This window comes from Heterocephalus glaber, unplaced genomic scaffold (assembly GCF_053883595.1).
Source record: "Heterocephalus glaber isolate CG9 unplaced genomic scaffold, H.glaber_assembly_v1.0 deba00001606, whole genome shotgun sequence".
Classification (NCBI taxonomy): Eukaryota; Metazoa; Chordata; class Mammalia; order Rodentia; family Bathyergidae; genus Heterocephalus; species Heterocephalus glaber.
In genome coordinates, this window is record NW_028258377.1 from 39,098,954 (window position 1) to 39,124,073 (window position 25,120).

At 53.9% G+C, this 25,120-nt stretch overlaps 1 protein-coding gene across 2 annotated transcripts; it reads right to left on the reverse strand.

Moving 5' to 3' along the window:
- Positions 1–11,492: 11,492 nt before the first annotated feature.
- On the reverse strand, positions 11,493–25,100 carry Pdlim4 (PDZ and LIM domain 4). 2 transcript variants are annotated; one of them, XM_004836625.3, is made up of 7 exons: positions 24,944–25,100; positions 20,669–20,820; positions 16,876–16,954; positions 12,561–12,742; positions 12,179–12,342; positions 11,889–12,006; positions 11,493–11,792 (listed from the first exon to the last, which is right to left on the reverse strand). In XM_004836625.3, the coding sequence occupies exons 1-7, from the start codon at positions 25,034–25,036 to the stop codon at positions 11,588–11,590; spliced, it is 993 nt and encodes a 330-aa protein (XP_004836682.1). In that variant the 5' UTR covers positions 25,037–25,100; the 3' UTR covers positions 11,493–11,587. The 2 variants fall into 2 exon arrangements, with proteins under 2 accessions (XP_004836682.1, XP_021097245.1); XM_021241586.2 differs by lacking the exon at positions 24,944–25,100 and adding an exon at positions 21,491–23,620.
- Positions 25,101–25,120: the final 20 nt, after the last annotated feature.

Genomic DNA, 25,120 nt, shown 5'->3' on the forward strand with positions numbered 1-25,120 from the left:
AAGATAGGAAGGATCCTTGCTTGGATATTAATCCATAAATAATGAGAGCATACTCCTAGGTTAATAGTGTTATACATGTTACCCATGTTCCTGCCAGAACATAAGCCCTATAATTTTTTTCAGTATTATGCTGTTTCCTTGTAGAACACAGACTGTATTTCCCACTTAGCCTGTGGTGAGACCGAACTGAAAGTATTAGTCTGGACCCAGTGAGGGGAGCTAGGGGAAAATCTTTGGGAAAAAACTCCATCATTTTTGGGGCTGTTAGCTTCTGGAGGGCTCTTGGTAGGGATTCCAGGCAAGGATAGGCTTGTCTCCTATTGTAAGTAGCAGCGTACTAGAATATTATGTGAGCTCTTTTTCAGGGGTCCCTTCCAGACTCTTGTCCTGAACAAAGAATTAGTCCAGAAATGAGGTGGCAGGGTTTTGCATTTATTAAAGGAATTAAAGGTAAGAAAAGAAAAGTGCCCTGAAAAGAAGTGCTCTGTAGAGTGAGTGTGGGCCAATTAAAGTATGAAAGGCAATGTGTCCCACATGCAGTGGGCCTCGGAGAAGGAAAGATAGCAGTGGCACGAGGTCAATGGCTGCAGTCTTTTATGCCCCCATTCTGACATCAGATCTAAGCTGTCCTATCAAAACCCCACTTGATCTGCTTGATTTTGAGCCAGAAGAATTGAAGATAGCATTCTCTGATTGGTACCGGGGCAGGGCTTTTGCACCTGTCCTGGACCTCTGACTGACAGGTTATGGCTACTTGCCCAGCTGCTTTGCCGCACTCTAATCTCCTGCCTCATTTCCCCCTGAGAGACAGCAGAATTAGAGGCCAGACTTGGCAGTGACCCTTGGAGCTGGGTCTCTGGCCACCATCACCTGCCACCCTACTGTCTAGCCACACATGGGGAGGCTACCCTTTGTGGAGGGGGCATCCAGACCCTGGGTGGGACTTCATGGTTTTGCTAGCCACCTCTGCCTGCTGCCCTCTGCCTCCAGAGAGGAGGAAGGAGGAGCAATTGCTGGCCAGGACCATCCCTCAGCATACTTCTTGTCTCAGCTCAGGGGACCATGCACCTTTGCACCAAACTTCCAACCAGAGACAGAGACATCCTTGGGTCACAGAGTCCTGGGTGCCTCTGACTGTGACTTGACACACAGTCGTTGGACGTCATCAACACCATCCTCCTCCCTATGACATACCTCCCAACTCTCCTGACTTGTGTCCCTGTAAAACAAAATCCTTTCTAGTGGTATTTGACTTAGTGAGTTGCTTTGGTTTGTTTTATTTTCACTTTGGCCCTGGATATAATGAAACGACAGATTTTCACTGTGTACACTAGTGATATGAACACACATGCCCATGTGTCCCAACCCATCTACTCAGTTGCATTTGAGTTACACTAGGTTGATGTTGACTCACGCATGGAGAAACAGCAGGGACTATGGGATGACTACTTACCATATAAGAAAGTTATGTCCATGATTCTGTGCTCTTTACTGCTCAGAGTCCTCCTGGGTTTTCTGTGTTCTCTTTTTATCCTGAGAGGTTACGTTTCACAAGTGGAAGCCAGGGGTCTGCTTTTGGCATTCATTGCAACCGAAAATGAACCCCGACAGTGTCAACAAGCATCCTTGGTCTTTTATGGAATTTGAACTAAATCTATGAGCCTTATTTTTTTTTTTGCTTACATTCTTTTATTGGTACATTTTAGGTGTACAATATGTTTACATTTATCATTGGGTGCTTGTACCTGTACATGATGTATCTTGGTTCTTATTTTTTCCCCATTACCTGTGCACCCTTCACCCCCTCCACCCTTCCCTATTTACAAAGACTTTGTTTCCATTTTTTCCTTTTCTCATAATTTTTCCTTTCCTTTCTTTCCTTTCCCCTACCCCTCCCACTTCCCCTACCCTTTGGACCTTTTCTTCCTGTTTCAGATTATCAATTATTCATTTTAATCATTTTAATCCTTATTTACACTTTCAGTTTCTCACACCAGAGAAACTATTCCGTATTTACACGTGTGTCCTATTTATTTCACTGAAGAGTATTGCCTCAATGACCCTTATTCAATATTTATAGTTCTATTTTTTTTAAATTATAGAAAATTAATGGAAGATGTTTACATGAGTAATGTTTGCCCTTACTGTATTATAAATGAATTTTTTTTTTTGGTACCAGGGATATAACTCAGGACCTTTTGCTTGCAAGCCAGGCGTGTTTCCACTGGGCTAAACCCCCAGCCCAGGAATGAGTATTTTGTAGTATGTCTGGGTGCATGTGCAAGAGAGTAGGAGAAATGTTTCTGAAACCAAACTTGACAAGTATTTGTAATGAGAAGTAAATTTAAATTTAAATGTTGTAACTGTGCTATAGAACAATGCGAGTATTAAACAAAGTGTACAATAAAAAAAAAGTCAGTGTCTCTTTGGGGAGAACTGTTGAACTGCTGGTTCATTGTAAGAATAGGAGAGTAAACTTTCCTGTGGAGGACAGTATGGCAAAGAGGGAGATTAGATTCCAGTGCCCATTTAACCTGTGATGGAATAGGGACCATTAGTGACTCCACTTAGCCCACTCGGGTCTAAATTGAACTTGTTTTTTGAAGAGGAGACCCAGGTCTTCCAGAGGTAGCTTTTTTCTTTTGGGTGGTCTTTTTCTTCAGTTTAGGTGGGACTGGCTTTATCCTAGAGAGGCAAATCCAGCTGTCTCTGGACCTTTACTGTAATGGGTGTGGCAGGGATCACTGAAAAGGGATCCCTTCGTTTTGGTTTTTGTTGGTGATAGGAGTCCCCTCCCCCCATTTTTATTACTTTCTACTGAGCACTAGGTCTCCAGGGTAGAAACAAGGTGATCCCCAGAGCCAGAAGCTGACAGGACTTTGTTCCCCTATAGTTGGATAGGCTGTTGGACTTGGCCCAGATTAATAAGATATTATGAGTCTTGTGGTCTCTGGAGCTCTGCCATATCAGAAGATAAAAAGGCCTGCCATATAACAGCAAAATGGACTCACATTTAGCCCAGGTTGGGGAGTATTTTGAATCTTAATGAGGGCTTTGGAAATAAGAGGAGCCAAGACTGAGACATCTCTTGGCAAAGTTTCGCTAGAGTTTGCTTTAGGGTCTGGTTGGCTCTCTTGGCCTTTCCAGAGGGCCAAGGTCTTCATGTAGAAGGGAGACGGTGTTTTATTCCTAAAGCCTTTGCTACCACCCTCCCAAGGTATCTGATAGGTAAAAGAAGGCCCATTGTCACTCTGAAGGGACTGGAGCAGTCTGAACTGGGGGACTGTTTTCAGGAGCACCTTGACTACCTCCATAGCTGTCTCTGAATAGATGGGGAAAGCCTCAATCCAGCCTGTAAAAGTGTCAATTAGGAGCAATGCTTGTTTAAATCCCCCACATGGTGGCATGTGGGTAAAGTCTAACTGTCAGTCCTCCCCAGGGTGTGTCCCTCTCCTCTGTACATATTCTAACAAAGGAGGTAGTCTGGATATGCCAGTTATTGGAGGCACAGAGTGGGCAAGCTCTGCAGACCTGTGGGGTGGTCACTGCTAGTCCTGGTCCTGTGAAAATTCGAGTGACCATTTCCGGTTCCTTTTTTTAATTTTTTGGTACCGGGGATCGAACTCGGGTCCTTCCGTTTGTGAGGCAGGCAGTGGAACCACTGAGCTAAATCCCTGGCCCTCGAGTGACCATTTCCCATGTAGCATCTTTTTTTTTTGGATACTGGGGATTGAACTCAGGACCTTGCGCTTTTGAGGCAGGTGCCAGAACCACTGAGCTAAATCCCTGGCTGTAGCATCTCTTTTTATATGGAAAGAATCATTAAGGGTTTAGATACCCTTCCACTGCGTCCCTTGTGGAAAGACCAATTTGGGTTTTTTAAATTTTTTTTTGTACCGGGGATTGAACTCAGGACTTTGAGCTTTTGAGGCAGGAGCTGGAACCACTGAGCTAAATCCCCAGCCCTAAAATATATGACTTCTGATTTTTTATTTATTATTTATTTATTTATTTTTTGGTACTGGGGATTGAACTCAGGACCTCGCACTTGCAAGGCAGGCGTGGCACCACTGAGGTACATCCCTGGCCTAAAAGTAATGCTCTCATATTTCTTTTTTATTTTTATTTTTTTGATACTGGGGATCAAACTCGGGATCTTGTGCTTTCAAGGCAGGTGACAAAACCACTGAGCTAAACCTCGGGCCCCAAATTTGTTTTTAAAATCTCACCTGAGTCTCTTTAATTCCCGAACCTTGTCCTAGGGCCCATTTATCTGCCTGGGGGGCATAGACCAGCTTTAAAGATTCCTCAGGAACTGGGAATAAAGCTGTGGTCTTGAGGGGCTGTAAGGCTGCCCTTCTTACCTGTCTATTAACCTTTTGATTTCCCAAGGAGACTGCAGGCATGTCTCCTTGGTGTCCCTTGCAATGAATGACAGCTATCTTCTTGGGAAGATAGACTCCACCTAGGAGTTGTAGAATTTCTTGCTTGTGCTTTATAGATGATTGCTTATTACTTAGCAAGCCCCTTTCTTTCTTTCCCCATTCCGTAAGTGAATAACTAGAATAGTTATATCAAGCCAGTAGAACTCTTAACATTTACTCTCTGCCCTACTAAGCACTATCACAGTAGAAAGTGCCTAATAAATTTCTAAGATGCCCTAAATTTAATTACAAAAGCTGGAGAGTGAAGGAGTTATAACAAGTTGGGAAACGACAACTGTCTTTTGATGTCCTTCTTGGACAAAGCTGCCTTCGTCAGTGCCCCATACCTCTTCAGGGTCTGCAGGGGACAGGTCACTGATGTCCTGCCTGTTTGCATAGGTCTAGGCAATCGCCTGTTCACAAGAGTGGGTGACCTGAGCCTGCAGGCATCAGTGAGGCAGGATTAAGAATAGAAAAAAGATGAGGGCTATCTCTAAAGCCCTGTGGGAGAACTGTCCACGTATACTGTTGTTTTTCCTTTGAAGTAGGATTTTCCATTCTAAATCAGACAGGAACTGGGGATTTGGATGGAGGGGAATAGAAAAGAAGGCAAATCTTGAAATCGAAGACTGAGAACCCATTCGTTTCTCCTGGAATCTCGGAGAAGATTGGGTATGGATCGGCCACCAGAGGGTAGATTGGGGTTACAGTCTCATTAATGAGGTGACAGTCTTGTACCATCCTGTATGTTCCTGAAGGCTTTACTGTGGGGAGAATGGGAGTGTTGTGAGGGACTGGCAAGACCACAGAAGGCCGTGTTTAAGAAATCTCCATGCCAGGCCGGAGACCTTTACAGGCCTCTTCTTTGATTGAATATTGCTTTCAGTTGGGAAATTGGCAGCAGGACTCACCTGTTGGCTATGGGTTCAGGGAGGCCTGATATAGTCCCAAGAGGTAAAATCAGCTTTGGCCTTTGCTGGAATTTGAGAATTGCCCCCAATTTTGTTAGTAAATATCTTCCTAGCAAGAGACACTGTGGGGTAATTAAAAACTCCTGGTTGAACATCTGACCTTAGAACTGACACGACAAACTGACATGAGTAACTAGGAGCCTAGGAGTGAGGAGGCATGACTAGGGGTCTCCTCAACCCCAATCATAGCTGTAGATCTAGAGGAGGGTTTTCCAGAGAAGGAAGTTGAAACAGAATGAGCCACCCTGGATTTCAGCTGCTTCCACTGAGCTTGAAGTTTTCAGGAACCCACAGATTGTAAAATTCTGACATTAATCTACCTAAATGGCCCTACTCTGTTCCAAGGTTTCCTACATTTCCTATCAGGGCCATGACTCGGTCATAGGAGAACCTTAAGGCCATGCACACCACCTTTTTTTGTGGCTCTTCTACCCTTAACGTTGTCATCTGGGCTTGATTTCCTGTATAACCGGCCCTGTGGCTGTGGAAGATAAGATCTCTTTCAAATCTGCCACAGAAGCCTCTTGACTTCCAAAGTACGTCCTGATTTAATAGTCAGTTGACCTGAGCTTGTCATTTTCTTTTTTCAGGTTTTCAAAAGCAGTGAACAAAAGCTGGTCCACTCCGCAATCTTTATAATCACCATTGTTCTTATATATTCTAAGTACTGTCAACGGACTTTTTCCATTTCACCACTATGACAACTTTGGGCCAGAAATTCTTTGTTGTAGGGGACTGTCCTGTGAATTTTAGTGTGTTTAGCAGCATCTCTGGCTTTTGTCTACTACATTCAGTAGCATGCTCTCCTGGTTGAGATAATAAAAAATTTCTCTAATTTTTGAGGTGGGTCGAAATATATGGTGACTATTTAAAGTTTAAAACTTCACCACAGTAAAAGACATGTTGGTATTAATCACACTCTCTTGGCACTTTCTAAAGCAGTTCTGGAAGCTCTCTTCTGTGAGTGTCCTAACAACGTGTGATCAACAAAACAGTGAAAGCTGCTGCTGAGTGCTATCCGATGGAAAGGCGGGCTCACAAAAGTGCTTATCCCCCAGACCCGGCACCACACGACTTCTAGTTGTTCCCCAAAGTCAAAATGACCACAAAAGGTAAATGTTTTAAATCAATTCAGGACACCGAGGCAGCCAAGACAGTGAAACTGGACACTCACAGAAGAGGACTCCCAGAACTGCTTCAGAAAGTGGCAGAAACGAGAACAGTGACATGTGAGTTGGAAGTGAGGGGATTAATGGCAATGTAGCTTTTACTATAATAAATTTTTAAAAGTTAAATGTCCACCATACCCTGTACTTCTTTTCTGCATCCAATCAAACTACACCCTTGCCGCCTTTTCTGTGTTTCTCGTCCAATTCCTTGTTCAGGACATCATTACCTGGAAAGAAGCCTCTGGGATCCCCACTTGGTATCAATGTAAGAGCCAGCACGGCCTCAGGCAGCCTGTCCTGGGATCACCAGTCTCTGCCTTACAGCCAGAGTCGATCTGTGGGTGACGCTAGCAAAGCTGAGGGCTGGCTTTGGTGGGAATCCAGACAGAGCTCTCCACTGTGGCGGAGAGGAGCAGGAGGGCACAGGAGGACCGAGACCCCTTTAGTACTCCCCATGTCCATTTGGAGGTGCTGAGGGAATAGGGTTGAAAAAGCAGATAATGCGTGGGGAAAGAATAAAGCAAGAAGTTAATAGAGCTGTGAAGAGCAAGCAGTGGTTGGTCTAGGGTGAAAGAAGCTGACCCTGGGTAGGAATGCGCTGTCCAGGACAGCACTGGAGTGCACATAGCTAGACAGGGGCGTCTAGAAGTGAAAGGGAGCCCAAGATGGGGCAGAGGGACCGTGGCGCCCAGAGCCCAGGCTCCTAGGCTCATGGTGCGTGTCACAGCACCCCATCGCCAGCTCAGCTGCCCATTGGCTGTGACCCCCTCCAGGACCTGGGCTTTGGCTGGAAAGGGAGAGCTGGTGAGAAGCAGCATCTGGGCTCCTCCTGCCCTGGTCTCTGGTCCTTGGGGAGGAAGGCAAGGAATAATAAAGCTTGCCTGACACATACTGGGCCAGAAGGAAGGACTGGGCTTTTTTTGGTACCTAGGATAGAACTTGGGACCTTGTGCTTGTGCAGCAGGTGGTGAAACCACTGAGCTAAATCCCTGGCCGAATTTACAATTTTTTTTTTTGGTACTGGGCATTGAACTCGGGTCCTTGCGCTTGCGGGGCAGGTGGCAGAACCACTGAGCTAAATCCCTGGCCCGGAAGGACTGTTTTTATTTGAACTGCCTTGGAGGGTCAAGGAAATCTGGAGGAGGCTGGAGGAGGTCTTGATACTGAACTTACAGCTCAGCTGAAGCAGGACTGTGGGCAGAGAGCAGCAGGGCTGCTGACCTCACAGGTCTTTGTGAGCAGGGGTCAGGAATTTAGACTTTGAGCTGAGAGCAGGGAGGGGCCATGAAGCTTTAATAGCCAGCGGTGACATAGTAATGCATTTAAAGACCACCCTTTGCTGTTACATAGAGAAAGGACTGATGGATGGCAGGACGCAGGGAGGCTGGGCATGAGCTGTCACAGTGTCTGGGCTGGGGCCTGGGTGGGGGCTGCAGAAGGAAGTGGGCTGGCTAGGAATTGGTTAGTGATAAATTCAGTCATGCCTGCTAAGTGCTCTCCCTGCTTCCACCTTTGCTCCTTACTGTCTGCTCACACAGTAGGCAGAGTAATCCTGGTTAAAACCTGAGTCCAGGTCACGCCACTCCTGCTCCTCTGGTTTTCCATCGCAGAGTAAAAGCCCAAGTCCTTACCAGGGCGCTTCTTCGAATGCAGTTCCCCTAGACAGCCACAAGGATGCTCCAGCTCTGCCTCGGGTCTCGGCCATGAGATCTATCCAGGTTCCTTATTTGAAGCAACTCCTTGTCCTCTATTGTAATATTCTCTATTTCCTTGGTAGCACTGATTATACTGGAAATGTTTTCCTAGTGTGTGGCACAGTGCTTGACATTCTTAGTAAACATTTAATTGAATGAGAGAGTTAAGGCTGAGGATGCAGGAGGGAGACAGTTGCTCTCAAGGACTTACTTCCCCGTGGGGGGTTAGGCGGGATGCTTGCAGAAACCTGGAGCAGAGGGTAGGGAAGCAGGAGGCGGGGCAGGAGGTGCGTGTGTGTACAGGAGTGAGTGTGCGACACTGGGTGCTGGATCCAGGGCCCTGCCTCGCCCAGGATCTGGCCCGGGGTCTTGGCAGGACAGAGGAAGGTTTCGGCAGGGCTCTGACCAAGGGGAGAACAGCTTGGGCCAGAGGCACTGGCAGGAATTGAAGGAGTGGGGCAAAGGGGCCGTGGATGGGAACTCCTGATTGTGCAGGGCTGGGGCTGAGGTGGGTGGGGGTTGCGCTGGGGTGGAGACTGAGCTGGGCCTTGAAGAGTGAGTAGAAGTTTGCTGGATGAAGACAGAAGGGCCTCTTGATTTTGACAGATGGGCTGAGGGCTATGTATGGCAGAAGGCTCAGAGAATGGTGACTCATGTGATATAATGGAGGAAGTGAGACAAAGCGGTCAGCAGCCTGCACTCAGAAGGCTTTAATGCTAGGCCCACACTCTGAAGGGCCTGAACGAGCCTTAGAAATGCAGGGGCAGAACTCTAGGCACAGTGACCAGCAGGATGGGGTGATGGGGTGGAGGGGAGAGGCTAATGTCCAGGTGTCTGGTTCCAGGGCCCCCGAGGTAAGGATCTGGGGGTGGGAGTACGTTTGGGGAGGACAACAGTGGAAACTGGTTCTGGGCTAGGTGGGCTGGAGGCATTGAGATGGGGTCCTGAATCTGGCTCCCCTTCTCGGAGAGGGACTCTGATGTCCCTTTCCCGACTTAGGCCCTGGGCCTGAGAGACCCTGTCCCAAAGGGACCCTGTGCAGCTTTTCATGATCCACCACCCCTTGGGCCCAGTTAGGGTCCCTTGGCAGAAGAGGTGGGCAGGGCACTGGGTAGAGACTGGGCCTGGAAGCCAGCAATGGGCAGATCTGGTCCGCATCTCCTGTCCTCAGCCCACCTCCACACCTCCCACCCAGATGCTCAGGCTGGGGCTGCTCTGGTGGCTGCAAGCCGCCCATGAGGCTCAGGCTGGGTGCCCAGTGTCTGCAGGGGGAGGGCAGCTTCTAGGAGTTTCCCATGCACCCCTGGGCCCAACGGCTTCCATGGCTGTTAGTCATATACTTGTTCAGGCCCACGACTGCTGCAGCCTGGACCAAGTCTTCTGGGGAAGGGTAGGCCCTTCCACTCTCTCACCCTGCTCAGGGAGTGTGAGTCTTAGAGTGTGTGTGGAGGGCAGGGACCGGAGCCCAGCTGGTCATCAACAGGAGGGCGACAAGGGCAAGGGAGGACAAGGCTGCCCACAAGACAAGGCCCCAACTCAAAGGACCCAGCCTGCTCTCCTGGCCTCACTTCTCTCAGAGGCCTGTCCACTGCTCTGCAGTGAGAGGGCACTGTGCAAAGAGCCCTAAAACAACTCTATGAGAAGAAAATGGAAAGAATAAATTATAATACATACATGACACCTGAATAAAAGCAGCGTAAGTACAGGTTGCAGATTCTTGCCAGCTCCCTCCCTAGATTCAGAGAAACCCTTGTCACCGTTCAAAGAGGTTTGTTTTTCCACAGTCTGACATACAAGTCTAAACTGACAACTGGAAATGCACAAGAGTAACATATTTGTAAACGACAAACAAGGGGTGATTAGCTATTAAACTCTAACATGGAAGCAGTTAAAACAGTGTGATGTGGTTACAAGAACAGCGACACAGGGTCAGACGCCTAAAATCCTCTTACAAGAGTGTGAAAAGTTCCTACCAATCATTAATAGGAAGTTAAATAACCCTAGGAAAGACAAGAGCAAGGCCCAGAGTAATCTGCACAGGAACAACTCAGAGGGAGAAACATTGTCTTTTTGTTCTCCCCGCAAGCACACTCTAAATGTTTGTTGAATGGCTGAAAGCTCATCACTAGTTATCAGAGAAATGAAAAGTTAAAACAACTGCATGCTATGTTTCTTACCACATTTTAAAAATTGAAAATGTCAGGATATTGGCAAGAGCTTGAGGAAACAGGTACTGGTGTACGCTGATAGTGAGAATGTGATCTGATAACAGCCTTTTGTTTTGTGACAGCACAAAATTGAAAACATACTCTCAGGCTCACTACATAAATTGGGACCCAGAGCCAGCAAAGTAGAGAGTAGATCCCCCAGACCCAGGATCCAGGACACACAGCTATGAAAAGCCATGTAGCAACTCTATTACTATTTATATACTATAAACGTACAGTGGACCCTTGACTTACAAACTCAATCGGTTCCCGAGGGCTGGCTGTAACTCAACTTGGTTTACCTGGGTACACACTATAGATAACAAGAGGCAGATGAATCTTCCATTAATCTAATTAACCCAAGTTGTTCATATGTCAGGCCGGTTGTAACTTGAGGGGCCACTATATTTTTTAAAAATGTGTCTGTATCAGTACATGCAGGCATTATGAAAGGCCCAGGGCAGCTCCAACGTGAGGGAACAATGAGGTATCCCTCAAGAACGAGGGAGGGAAATTTTCCCTCGAATTTGGAAATAAAACAGAGCATCTGGGGAAACCAGCTGCCCCAGGCAAGAATTCTTTCAAAAACCTCCCTGATCTCACTCTGGAAAAAAATCAAGCACGCCCTCTACTGGAGGGAAAGAGAAGGGCAAAGAAAAGGGTTCAGAGACTGAAGTGGGCATGGCCGCTGCGATCTCCCCTGGGGAGATCTCAGTCCTGGGGCCTGAGGGCCACCCTGCTCATACTGATGGGGACCACACAGGGCCCTTACTGTCCGTTCTCACCTTTGTAGTTTCTCACCACGTAGAGCTCCCGCCTCCTCCATCACGTCCCAACATCTCCACTGACTGCACCCTGTCAGGCCTCCGTATTCACACCGCTGTCCCTTGAGGGCAGGCTGGTGCCTGTCTTGTTCCCCACTGCACCCAGCGCCTAGGACACCCGGCACCTGGGCTGACCTTACGGCACGTGGGCACCATGGCCCGCACTGGAGGTTGGCAGGCCAGGACGCTGAGCACTTCGAGGCTGAGCGAAGGCACTTTATTAGAGAGGCAACGGGAAATGTATTTACACAGGCACGCGGGGCATTAAGTGAATCGGGCAGGGGCAGGCGGTCGCGGCTCAGACCAGTTCCACTTTGGCGTTGGGGTACACGGCCACCACGTCATAGCCCTCGGGCGGCTTGACGCGAGCCTTGGCGTGGCTCTCACAGTAGAGCCGCTCGTCCAGGAAAAAGTAGCCACGCTGCTTGAGGTTAAGGCCGCAGTCGCTGCACATGAAGCACTCTGGATGGTAGAGCTTGTCCCGGGCCTTGACGATCGTGCCCCTAACGGGGGACCGGGAGGACAGAGTCAGATGACCCTCAGACCCTTGCGTGCCCCCATCAGGGGCCCTGGAACAGAGGTGGGGTGGGGGTACTCACACGATCCCATGGCCACAGCGTGTGCACCCCGGCAGTCCCTGCAGGCCGCTCAGCGGAGTGCCCAGCTTGCTGGCTGTGGGCTTGAGGTTCCGGGGGCCGCCAGGTCCAGGCCGCTCCCCTGAAACCGAAGCACCGGTGGGATGAGCCCAGGGAGGAGGTCAGACCTCCATTTCTGCAGGGCGTTGCTTCTCGGGCCATCCGCACCGAGACTGGGGGAAGTTTGGGGAGTGGAGTTGGGGGCAGAGGGCTGGCAGGTCGGAGGGATGCGCCTCGGGAGTGGGGAGTCTTACCGCCCTCGCCGGCCTCTAGCATGCCCTGCAAGTAGCGGAAGGAGCCTGACTGCTTGGGCTCCACAGTCGACGGCTCTCCAGGATCCCTAAGCATCCTGTACACCTCCGAGCCCAGGTCCACTCTGCAGTCGAGGCTGCGTGGGAGGCCTCTGGCTGGATCAGCGCTGGGCAAGAAAAGATGTGGAGGAGAGACAGGCTGCCATTGCAGCCTCCACTCCGCCAGCTTGGAGGGTTTGGTGAGGCTTTGTGAGTCAGGACGCAGCCAGTTCGGACAAGGGTCAAGGGTCAGGGATCAGGGGTCAGGATGGGACCAGGTGAGATCAGAGGGATGAGGAATTAGGATGGGATCTGGGTGTGGCTTCAAAGGCCAAGACTGTACTACCTGGGGGGTGGAGACACGTGCAGGGTGTTCATCTGTGCGGGCAGGGAGGCCTCACTGCTGCTGCCATTCTGAGGGACTGGAAGACGAGGTGACTGCCCGTATGGACATCCCAGGCTTGGTCTCATGTCTTCCGGCCCAATGGTGCTGGCTGAGGGCCGCCTGCTGCTCACTGGACTGCCATCCTGTGAGAGTGAGGCCTCAGGCACTGGGAGAGGACCTGGCCTTGCCTTTCCACTCCACCTCCACTCCGCTGTCCCAGGCCTTGGTGGATGCCAGCTGGCTGTCTCTGCTCTGAGGGTCTCTGTCCCTCCCTTCAGGGTCCAGTATTGTGCTAGCCCAGTTTGCAGGCACACAAGCACACCCATAACGTGAACAGGGACATGCACACACACACACACACATGTGTTTAAAGACACACACACGTGTAAGGCCAACACATACACAGTAAGCAGCCACCTCCAAACACATAACTGCACGTACATGGCTGTACTCGCTGGCCCAGTGGGGAAGGCCACGGTGACTCCTGTGACAAACTGGGCTGGAAGCCAGAGCAGCCTGACTTTAGGGTAAGGCTCAAGTTCAGGCCACAGGGTAGGCCCCAGCCTTGCCCTGGGGGTGACTTGTGAGCCTCTATAGTGTGGACAGGAAGCCTAGGTGAGAAGGAAAGGATGCTCATCCTAGTGGGAAAGAGCTGGATGTGGCCTCAGGCAGCCTCCAGAACGGGCACAGTGGAGCCCGGGGGACTCTGCCCTAACTGTCCCACTTTCTGCAGGGTCAGAGCTTGGGGAATGGGCAGGCCAAAGTGGAGTGGGAACCCTCCCATTTCCCCCATCCACAAAGGGTAGGGTCTTGCCACCCAGGTGGGCCCCCATCAAGGTGGCAGCAGCAGCAGCAGCAGCAGCAGCAGCAGCAGCAGCAGCAGCAGCAGCAGCAAGACTCTGTCCCCACCAGACCCCAGAGAAGCCCGAGAAACCTGAGCACTCTCACACATGCGCCTGCTGGGCAAGCAGGCAGGCAATGGCCCCTAAAGGGGGCCAGCTGGGCTGTGGTTGGTGGGGGTGGTGCTCGCCTCCAGGAGGAGGCTTCAGTGGGAAGGGGGAATGGGAGTTGGAGGAGCCAGAGGCTGGAAGGACGAGGCCCTCCCCATGCCACTGTAGGGCGTGGGAGTCTCCTGCAGGGTCATCAGCGACACCGCCCCTCCCCTGGCCACCCAGGCAGCGGCCTCTTAGGTAGGTCTGACCACAGCAGAGGCCTCAGTGTTTGTCTGAGTGCCCGCTCTACCACTTGCTAACTTGGCAAGTCACTCAGGCTCTCTGAGCCTTGGCTCCATCATCTGTGAACCGGGGATGTGATGCTCTCTGTATCCCGGCTTCCTTGTGAGGATGAAATATGACAATTACATACGAGGCCCAGCACAGCAAATGCCCGGTAGCTTAAGGGCTCGCATCAGAGCCCCCGAGCCCCCTTTCCCAGATGGCCCCCTCCGTGTCGTGGTGCATCTCACCCCACAGCTCCCCAGCTCCGAGTGAGTACCTGCTGCAGATTTGCAGCGGGCTCTGCAGCAGATGGGGAGTAGTGCCCCGCTTGCTCATCGGCCCCCCATGACTAAGTCAGATTCCGGATCCTCAACTCGAATGGAGACCAGGTGAGCGGGTGGCACCTCTCGAGGCTGGAGGGAGGCTAGAGGCCTGGAGTGCAGGCCTGCAGGCTCCCCCCTTGCTTCCACCCCTTCCCCATCCTCAGCCCTCCAAGGCTTTTCCTGTCACTGCCCTTCCTCCATCCTGAAGGCCAAGCGCCTCCTATGTTCTCACAGGACGTCTTGGGAGGGTCCCCCGTGGGCCTGACGCCTCAGCTGGCCCTGTTCCACGCCTGGGGGACATATTCCAGGGGTACCCGTTGGTCATCCGCTCACTGTGGTTTCCTCCTCCTCTGATGGCTCCAGCTAGCCCTGCCCCCACGGGCCGAGGGTGGGAACGGCAAGGGGACAATGAGCCCTGTGTCTGTAGTGAGGACACAGCCCTGCAGGGGTCGGGTAGAGGGTTTTTTTGTCATGACCTATGGAGCCCATGACCTTTGAAGCACAAAAAGGGGGCAGCAGCTGAGGGGCGGCCTGGTTGTTTATGGAAAACCTGTCCCTCTCCAGCCCAAGCCACTAGCAGCCTGGTCTTCAAAGCAAATGATGAAGAAAAGCACAGGGCAGGGGGAGATGTTCCACAGCTCCCAGCCTGCTCACCTAGCGGCTCTGAGCCTCCTGGGGAGGAATGAACACAACTGAGCTTGAGATTCGGAAGCTCTCTCCCATCTGCCCTGGATCTGCTACCCTGGAGGGAGACCCGGCCTTGAACATGCACTCATGTCTTCGATTTGCTGCTCCCTTCTGCCCGCCCCTAGTCAAACCCGGTTACTTGTCTATGCCAAATCTGGAGTTTTTCATGTCCTGGAAATCTATTTGCATCTGTTTTATGGATTCCATTTGTTTCTTATGTTGGGATTCCATCATGTTCCTCAGCTCCTCTCTAGATTTATTAATCATGTCTTGCACTAGGGGCACAATTTCTCCTGTTATCTGAGAAATTATTTCTGATTTCATTTTTTCCAGATCCCCTTTGGTTGCCAGTTCAGTGGGTCCAGGTGGTTGAGTATCAGAGTGTTCCATCGCATTTCCCTTTGGGGTTGCTGCAGGTGATCTGGAAGTCTGGTTTTGAGACTTCTTTACATGTTTTGTCATTTTGACTCGGGCGGGGGGCTGTTAGCGCCTGCACGGATTACCTCCTCTGAGCTGGGTGAGGTGGGACAGGGGCCGGGAGCAGTGGTAGGGAAGGTGACCGAAAAGCCCTTTCTTGTGGGCTGGGAGCAGCCGGAGGGATGGTGGCCGGGAAACCCCTTCCTCTGGACCAGGAGCAGTGGGATGGTGGCTCAGAAGCCCCTTCCTCTGGGCCAGGAGCAGCGGGACAGAAGGTGGCCCAAAAGCCCTTTCCTCTGGGCTGGGAGCAGCGGGAGGGATGGTGACCGGGAAGCCCCTTCCTCTGGACCAGGAGCAGTGGGACGACAAGTCTATGCCAAATCTGACGCCCCTCCCCAGCCCTTAGGGCCTTGGGTCCATGTGGCCACCAGAGAAAGCATCTGAGGCAAAAAAAAGTGGACATGAATCTCTGTGAATCCGAGAGCATCTCCCAGGCCTCTACCCCACCCCCACCCCAGGCCTTTTGTTTTGTTTTTTTGGGGGGGCGGTACTGGGGATCGAACTCGGGACCTTCTGCTGTGAGGCAGGGGCAGAACCACATCCCAGGCCGTTTTGTTCCCTGATCCTGTGATGTACAGCCTCACCTCTGGGTCTTTGTACATGCATCCTGAGGAGACACTGCCGTTCTGCACAGCCCTGTGCCTGGCTGTGCTTTCCAGGAACACCCCTCCTCCAGGAAGCCCTCGCTGACCCCTGGCTGACTCATGTACCTACCGGGGGCTCCTTTGGCCCTGGCTCCCCCATCTCGGGACTTCTACGTGTCCCACTTCATGGGAACACGCTCTCTGTGGCTGTGGCAACATGTGCCCTGTGGGATGCCGGCTGAGGCAAGGCAGGGACTGGGGAGCTGGCGAGGGAGGGCCGGCCAGACCCCTTCTCTGATCTGGTGACACCTCCTCTCCCTGCCCTGCTCCCTTTCGTGCGCGGAGACAGAGTGGGCGAAAGGAGGCTCAGGACGCTGCCCACGAGCTGGGCCCCGTGTTTCTGGGCCAGTCTCCACCCTGCCCAAACTCAGTGGCCCAGATGCATGGAGCTAGGTCCAGGTTGCTCACTCTTGGCAACTCGGCTAGCCTCGTGTCCATGGCAAAGCAAAGTCCTAGAGCAGCCCAGTCCCCGCACTTTCCTTGAGGACATAGCCATAGCCATGACTTCCACCGTACACACAAAAGGTGACTGAGCACACAGATGTGCAGCCTGAAATCTACCAGCCGCACTCACAGGGCGGCCAGAGAGCTTCAACCTTGGGGTGCCCAAGGCTGGGATGACACACAGACGTGTCCTGTGGCCTGAGATCAGCAGCCACCAAGCGTCTGCTCCTCTGCCGCGCTGCTCGCTTCTTCTCAATGCAGCACTGCTGGGTATCAGAATGAACTCCAGCGAGGCTCACTGTCTGAGGACCACGGGATGCAGCGGGGCACGGCCTAGAGGAGCTGTCTGTTTCGGTCTCTGTCTTGTGTGTCTGAGAGCCACAGTGTGATGACCAGGGTAGGTGACCCTATGGCTCCTTGAACTTGGCTCCTCTGCTGGGGGCTCACACGGAGCTAGGCCAGGCCAGGCAGCGTCTGTACCTACCTGGGCCTCAGAGTCGATGTGAATCCGGTACGCCTGGGCTTTGTCATCAGCGGCACCGGGCCAGCTCCTGCTGTCAGGCCTGTGGCAAGAATTCCAGTGGTCATGCATGTCTGTCTAGTACGCTCACCATACCAAGAAGCAGGACAAAGGGGCTCTGATCTGCTGAGGGAGGACACCAACCCAGTGTGTTCCCCTGTACCCCAGTGTGGCAAAGAGCCCCAAGTCTAGGTCTGCCACCCTCTGGGGCGGAGATGTGGGTGCCCTTTCCTGCCACCTGCCCATCCTTGTCTTATTTGGTTCCTGAAGAGAGGTGGTCACAGGGGCCCTGCAACTGCCCCACTCGTCCACCCCTTCGGTGGCCTGCAGAAGCTCAGCTCAGAGGCTCAGCTCAGGAGGGAGCGACTGCACACGTGGGTCTGCTAGGAGCTCATCCCCGCATCCCTCGGCTGTCCTCAGCCTCTGCCCGGGGTTCGGGGTCGGCCCTCGGGGAGGTGAAATAGAGGTTCTGAAGGGTGTGCCTTCCCTATTGCTGCCGCCCCACCACAGCCAGCAGAGTCATCACTACCGAAGTCTGCCTAGCCCAGATGGGAAACAGGCCATTAGGAAATTCCTGCATCGCCATAGAAACCAAAAACCAAACACCACTCAGGAGGGAGAAAAACATCGTAAACCTGCCATAAGCAGGGCGGGCAGTCCTAGAGGCTGTGGCCTGGGGCCCAGCCCTGCAACTCAGTAGCTCCTAGCTCCCAGCGAGGGGAGGGCAGGCCAGGGGGGCACATGGACCCTGGACTGCAGTGGGGTGAAAGGAGTCTGGTTAGACGAAAGGGAAGTAAGGATCCCTCAACAAGAGGCCTCCTGGGACTTCCTGGGGCCTCACAACTGGCCTCACAGCTTGATCCTGTTTCTGTCAGCTGAGGGATTTAATAATCCCTTTATAGCTGCAGTGCACGCTGGCTCTGCCCATTCCCCGGCTCCCTGCAGATAACTCTCTACCGAAGCCTTCAGGGGTCCCTTGGCATCGAGGTTCTGCTGGCCCAGGAAAACCCTTTCCCCATCCAGCACCTTCAGCCAGGCACCTAAGAGACTGCCCTGACTCACAGCTCTGTGGTACGTTTGCTCTCAAAACTGCTAGGACACACCTGAGACATCCTATGTGGCTATCTAGCCTGGTATTCCCCTGAAGTTCTGCCAAGGAGGGGAGTCCAAGCCTGAGGTCTAAGGGTCAGAGGACACCAAATGCCCAGAGCCATTCGAGTGGCCCAAGGCATCCGGTAAGAAAGAAGGGCTTAGACAGCCTTCACTCCAAGGTCTAAGGTCTTAGAAAGACCTGCGCTTCAGACCAGGGAGGTGGCTCCATGTGCCCACGTTCAGATGAAATGAGAACCAAAGGGTGGGATATGGCAAGGCGCCTTGGATCACACGTGTTGGGCAACAGAGACCCCCAACTGTGGCAGGGCTGACGTCGATGCTGGGAAGGCCCTGGACCTGCAGAACACGCCCACGAAGTCTGGGTTAGCTCGGATGATGGTTGCTTGGCTTTGGGAAGGGAAGCTGGATCTTTAACTGCACATTTCACTCTGTGGGCAAATCTGCAGGGGATCAGAGCTCTCTGTAGAGGCAGGCAGTGAGGCTGGCCTGGGTACAGTGAAGAGTGCACAGTTGCTCACCAGGCTGATTCTCAGAGGAGCCCAGGTTGCAGGTGGAAGGGCCTTTGGGGCCCAGGCACTGGTCCTGCGATAGCAGGCAGAGAGGGCTCAGGAGTCCTGCAGGGGTGGTGTCCAGAAAGAGGAACGTTGGGCCAGAGCGTCAGAGTGGCCCGTATGTCTTGCTCCCCAAGAGTCTGCGTGTGTGAGGGCTGGAGGGAGGGTGAAGGCAGGACTTGGGATTTTTCACTCTGACTGAGCAGACTCAGAACCCCATCATCCTTCAGTGGCCAGACCTCAAAGCAGCTCCCGTTCTAGAGATGAGGGAGGTCAGGGCTCAGAGAGCAAAGCTCTCTCATGGTTCTCAAGTGGAGAGCCAGTCTAGAATGGAGCTCTGCGACTGTGGACAATGTATGTGCTCCCTACTCCGAGGCCAGATGGCAACTGGAGACTATAACACCCGGAGTGCAGCAGGGCAGTAGATCCCTGGCTCCATCCGTGCCTGGCGTGGAACAAATGACCAGGAAAGGAAGGAAGGAAGGGGGACCTCCACCCGGCCAGCCTCCCATGACATCATTCTCTCTAGGAATCTCCTGACTCAGGCCCCTTGTGAGCCTCCCCCAGCTCCTCCACCACTGGGGCTGCCCTTGTTAAGCCAGAGCCAGAGACAGAGGTGAGTCAGGGCCCAGGAACCCAGCCAAGGTGGGAGGCCTCGGAGGCCACTTGTGGGCAGAGCGATGCTGATACTTCCCCCAACCCGCAGTTCCTCAGTCTGGCTCAGGGTGATCCATGTGACCTTGTTTTATGGGAAAGGAAACCCAGGCTCACGGAGGTCATCTGGGTACCTAAGATCGCACAATCTGGAAGAGGCCTCGCTCTGCTGAGCTCCTAGGCTGGGTGTCCTCACTACGTACCAAGCGGGGAAGGCCCTGGACTTGCAACTTGGCCTACTCTGCACCAAGAGCACAACCTGACCCCAGCCTGGACCTAGTCTCGGGCCAGGCACAAACAGGCCTACCTCATAAACCCTCTCACAGAGTTTAAAGGCTCCCACCCAGCACCTCACATCCGCCCTGCCAGCTCTAAGGCATGGTTAGCTGTGTTGTGGTTTGGAGAGGTTTCACCCACACATTTCCACAGGGGGTCATGGAAAGTCCCTGTTCACAGGGAGCCAGGCAGAGCTGAGCAGCTATGTGACTTCTCCAGATCCAGGTGGGGCAGAGGCGTAGGGAGATCCCACTCAGCTGGGATTAGCCTGACAGCCTGTCAAAGCCGAGTAAAGACCTAGCACTGAGCAGGGCAGGGGGAACTTTCATCCTAGCTCGGGACCCCCGTCCTCTCCTTTGAGATGGGCTGACAGCATTACACAATTCATGGCAGGAAGACTGTTCCAAATCCAGATTCAACCAGAGCAGAGGTGCGGGCCACGGTGGGGACAGCTGAGGCAGGGCAGCTGCCATGTGGGGCTGGTGACAGTGGCCAGCAGCACAGTAGAGGTACTGGAGTCTTCAAGGATAAGAGACACATGAGATCAAATTTTGCTTCCCCATTGCCTCACTGTGTGGCTTTAAGCACTCTCTAACCTTTCTGAGCCTCAGTTGTCTCATCTGTAAAGTGGGGCTTCCATTAGGGATTTTTCTTTTTGAGACAGGGTTTTGCTATATAGTTCAGGCTGGTCTTAAACCCACTATGTAACCTGGGCCGTCCTCAAACTCACGGCAATCCGCCTGCCTCTGTCTTCTGAGTGCTGGGATTACAGGCGTGTACCACTGCACTCGGCTCCATCACTTTTTAACTTTTAAATTCATTTGAAGATAACTGCTCTGAGATGGTCACTAAGATGGTCACTTACAGGAAGGGGAAGGGACTGAAGCAAAGCCCCAGGAAGGTCTCATTTCTGCTGCCAGCAACACCTGCCTGCCTCAGAACACTTCTAGTCTTGAGTGGAAAGGGATTTTCCCTTCTGTAAGCGATTCCAGCTCTGATCAGTGCCCTCCAGGCCCCCATGACAGCACTAACCCTAGGTCTGGGCTTGGGTGAGGTGCCCAGGAGCTGAGGCAGACAAGCCCAGCTCACCCAGGGCCAAGGCTGCTCCCAGCTGGTCCTACTGTCTCCTGGCACACTCCCTGCCCAGCCTGCCCAGTGCGTACCTGCTCACAGAGAGCGTGAGGTGATCGTGGCAGCCTTTGATGCGGTTCTGCGCCTCCAGGTGCGTCATGAGCTCTGTGCTCTCACCATTGATAGCCTGGATCAGGTCTCCGGGACACAGAGCAGCCAGCGCGGCCTTGCTGCCAGCATGGACCTTGGGGCAGACAATAAAGACGGTTGGCACAGTTGTTATGTGACCTTCTGCTCTAAAGCGCCTCCAACCTTAGCATCTGCCCAGAGTAGATCTGCCACGAGGGACCGGTGGGTGGGCAGGGCGAGGGGCTGGCGGAGGCCCCCATGTGGCTTGCTGCAGCCTCCACTTTAAAAACCCCAGCTCCAAGTTGGGTGTGGTGATGTACTCCTCTTCACAAGTTCAAGCCCAGCCTGGGCAACTTAGCAAGATCCTGTCCCCAAATAAAAAACAAACAAGACCTGGGGGTGTAGCTCAGTGTGAAAGCTCAGCCCCAGCCCCTGAGGCCTGGTGGGGTTCGAAGGTCTGGAAGGGGGCTGCGGGGGACTCAGGGACACCGGACAGTCCCCACCTCCATGCTTCCCACAGGTGCTGCTCCCTCCACCTGGAACATCTCCCTCTTGACTCCCAAACCCTACTTGCCAGCCTGTCCCTCCTCCTGCAGGCCTCAGCACAGAGATCTCCACTCTGGCAGTATCTCTGCCCCCCCCCCATTAACACCTCATTATAGTTCAACTGGGGGATCAGTTCCTCAGGGAATCCCAGGGCCACTCGGTTCTAGCTGCCAGCCTGCATTCTGGGGTCACAGTTCCACCTCTGCTGCCCTTTCAGGGCACCCAGTGTCACCACTGACCTCAGAGTCCAGTGGGCTTCACATCTGGAGACCCTCACGATGCTGATCCTCTGACCAGGGCCCGTGCAGGGCTGGTGAGGACTCACAGAGATGCAGGGCAGGCAGGCAGGGGAGCCAGGTGACAGTGGCCCCTTCACTCGGTCTCGGCCCCACCCCAGCCTCTCCAGCCAGTGTCCTGCTCCTGTAGGTCAGAGGCTGCCGATGATCTCGATCCTATCAGTAGGAGTGCGAGTTCCTGGAAGCCCAGCTGGCTAGTTTCTTCACAGCAACAAGTGAAAAACCTGAGGTGCCGGCAGCTCCTTGACTGCAAGCCTGGTGGGCCCTGCCGGGCTGACCTGGCTCAAGGAATGGTCCTCACAGCAAGCATGATGTCCAGCCCACCATTAATGTCCACTCACAGGACCGAGGCACCTGCACAGGCTCATCTGGCAGCAGGTGGCCGCTGGGCACCGTCCCTCCTCTCAAGGCCCCACTCTGGGCCCCTGCCCTTCAATGATACCTGCTTGGGGCTAGAGCGGGTGCCGCAGCCATGACTAGCTCATAGTGACCCCTCAGTCACTGGGGAGGGCTGGGCTGTTCTCATCCAACACATGAGGAGGAGGGGCTCAGGGCCCCGGGGCTTGCCCTGGTCCCCCACTAAAGAGGTCTCCGTCCTCAGGGGCAGCTAGCTGTGAGATGGCTCAGCCGGCACAAGGGGTGCATTCAGGTCCCCGTGGGCAGTGGAGGTTCCTGAAAGCAGGGATGGCTGGGGTGCTGCCAGCTCCCCTAAGCCAGGGGTGTTCTGGTCAGGGAGGGCAGGAGGCCAGGAAACCATGACTCTCCCAGCTGCCCTGATGTGCTTTGACTCATTAATTCACAAGGCAAACCCATCTCCTAGATGAGAACATTGAGGTCCAGAGAAGTACAGAGAAACAATTTACACTGTAAATGGCTGAGTCAGGATTCTACTCCAGATCCAAACTTAAATTCTTAACTACGGTGCTTCTGTGCAAAAAGGGAGGGAAGGAAGAGAGACTGTCCCAGAGGAGACCAGATCTTCAGGGCTCTGTGGGCCCAGACAAGGAGCCAGCACTTCTCTGGGGTGGCTGGGAACCACGGAAGGTTCCAAGCAGGAAGTCACAGGACAGAGCTGAATCCAAGCTGATCCCTCTAACTACACCAGAGTGAAGAATAAACACAGGGAAAGAGATGGGTGCAGTGAGGTTGGGGGAGGCCGGAGTGTGAGTCGGCCGCCACCTGTAGGAGCTGCACATCAGCCCCTGCGCCACCCTGCCCGATGCAGTGGTGGCCTGGGAACCACAGAGGATGCTGTCGTCCATATGGGCACACCAAGCTCTCCCCGGGCCTGAATTCCTGTTCTCACCCTGCTTCCCTGGGTACGTCAACCTAACTTCTCTGAGCCCCAGGGGCCCCATCTACAATGTGAGGTCAGAGGGAGTCCTCTGAAGGGCTGCCTTGTGGACCAACTGAGACATCTGGGGGCAAGTGAGACCTCCACAGGAGGCCGGGTGTACAGTGTTGCTCGTTAGGGCCTGGGCCCCACAGAGGCACTGGTACCAGTGTGTGTTAGGCCGAGGCCCGGCACATTGGACTCAGGAAAGGCAGTAGTTTGTCTGTGAGGAAGGGGCCCTGGATGGTGTTTTTCGGGATCGCTGAGGGTTCCTGGTAGCAGCACCTCGGCCCTGTCTGCATGAGGCTGAGGTTTCCTGCTGGGTACAGGGTAGGCCTGGACCTTCAGCCCCCTTGGTCAGGACACTCCCACACATCCCGAGGCCTGCAGACTTGCCCCTCAGGTACCTGCTGGGCAAGCTGTGGCCTGTGCCTCCCCAGCCCTGTAAATCCTCCCAGATTCCACCCAAACCCAGGCTCAGTCATCTTGGCTCCTCGGGCCTGAGCTGCTGCCCTGCAACTCTGTGGGACAAAAGAGGGGCTCTTCTCAACACACCCCTCCACTAGACTGCCTGACTGCCTGCCAGGGTCCTGCATCCCTGGCCAAACAAGGCCACTGCTGCTCCCGTGACATGAGAGGCCTTTCCTAGGCAGGAAGGCAGGCAGCGCGTGGACAACAGATGTCTCAGCTCCCTGCCACTGAGCCTGTCAGCGGCCTCACACCCTGAGTGCCTGGCCTGCTGGCAGGCCTAACACTCCCACCCGCCCTCCCTGGAGGACACACAGCTTGATCCACACAGGCAGGCACTGAAATGCTCCTGCATACGCACACACACACCCGGCAGGGATCTATCAGGAATGGAGATGAAAGGCTCCCGGATGTACTGAAGGCCCATCTCTCCAGGCCCCAGGGAACTAGCGGTGAGGGCAGATGTGGGAAGCCTCCTAGTACAGCTGGTCCTGCCCATCACCCTGGCCCCCAGAAACGGGATTCCATGGATCCATGCTCCACCCGGTGCCCACCCCCTCCCAAGAACTGGACAGAAGTCTGAAATTTGGCCCAGCCCCCAGGGCGAAAAGAGGGAGTAGACCTGGAGGAAGGTGGTTCTCAGTTCCCCCACACAAGCCCCAAACACCAAAGCAGCCCCTGTGGGGGAAAGGGCTAGCCCTCGGCTGGTCCCAAGTCTGTCCTGTGCTCCTTCTGGTCTGGGAGCCAAGGGCAGGGCTTACGTTCTTCCGTCTCTAGGCTGGGGGTTTCCAAAGGCAGAGGCCGAGCCCCTCCACACAAGGGAGCTGCAGGGCCGAGCGGGTATCCCGTCTCCCCCTGGGTACCTTTTGCAACCAGGCTGAGTCACCTCCCCTGCTCCTGCACCTCCCCATCTCTGCGCCCATCCTCTTCTTCGTCTTTCTCAAACTTGGGGCAAGGCACAGGCCCGGGAACCTCGAGGACCTGGGCTGAGGACAGCCTGGTCCCCGGCCTTGTGTCGCCTTGTAAAACAGAGGTCTCACACCTCCTGGTCAAATCTCCGCTTTCCCTGGAAGCTAAAGATCCCGGCCACTTCCCCTAAGGGTGACTGAGGTCACAGAAGAATGGGGAAGAAGTCCAGAGTGGGGAAGCGAAGTGGCTTTTCTCAGACTCCAAGAGGACCCCAGACCACGCCGGGGTCGGTCACCCGGCTCTGCTAGCAGTGACCTTTGATAGGGGAGGGAACTTCTGTCACTGCCCCAAATCTTCCAGCAGGGTCGAGTCTGAGCAGAGTTTCTGGGTCCCTGTAGATCTTATCTAGACCCTGGACCTATGTCTGCGGGTCCCCCCTGGCCCACAGTGACTCCCCCAAAAGGAGGCCAGCGGGGAGGGGGCTAGCTGGGAACTCTCCGGGGAGCAGAGCGGCAGGGCCGGCGGGGAGGGGGTGGGGCGGCGCTGCCCCGCTGGAAGCAGCCGCTACCGCTTGCGGGTCGATCGGGCCAGGCCTCGGCTTTCAAGCCTCCGACACGTCGGGTGAACCGCGAGGACCGGCTCTCAGTCCCGGGACCGCCCCGCCGCCCCGTGGCCTTCGGACTCACCCGCGAGATGGTGAGGGGCGCGCTGAAGTCCCGGCCGCCCACCAGGCGGAAGCCCCAGGGCGAAGGGCCGCGCAGGGTCACCGAGTGGGACATCGCGGGCCGAGCCGCAGCCGAGACGGAGCAGACGCCGAGGAGACGCCTGGCCGCCGCCGCCGCCGCCTGGCCGCCGCGCCCCGC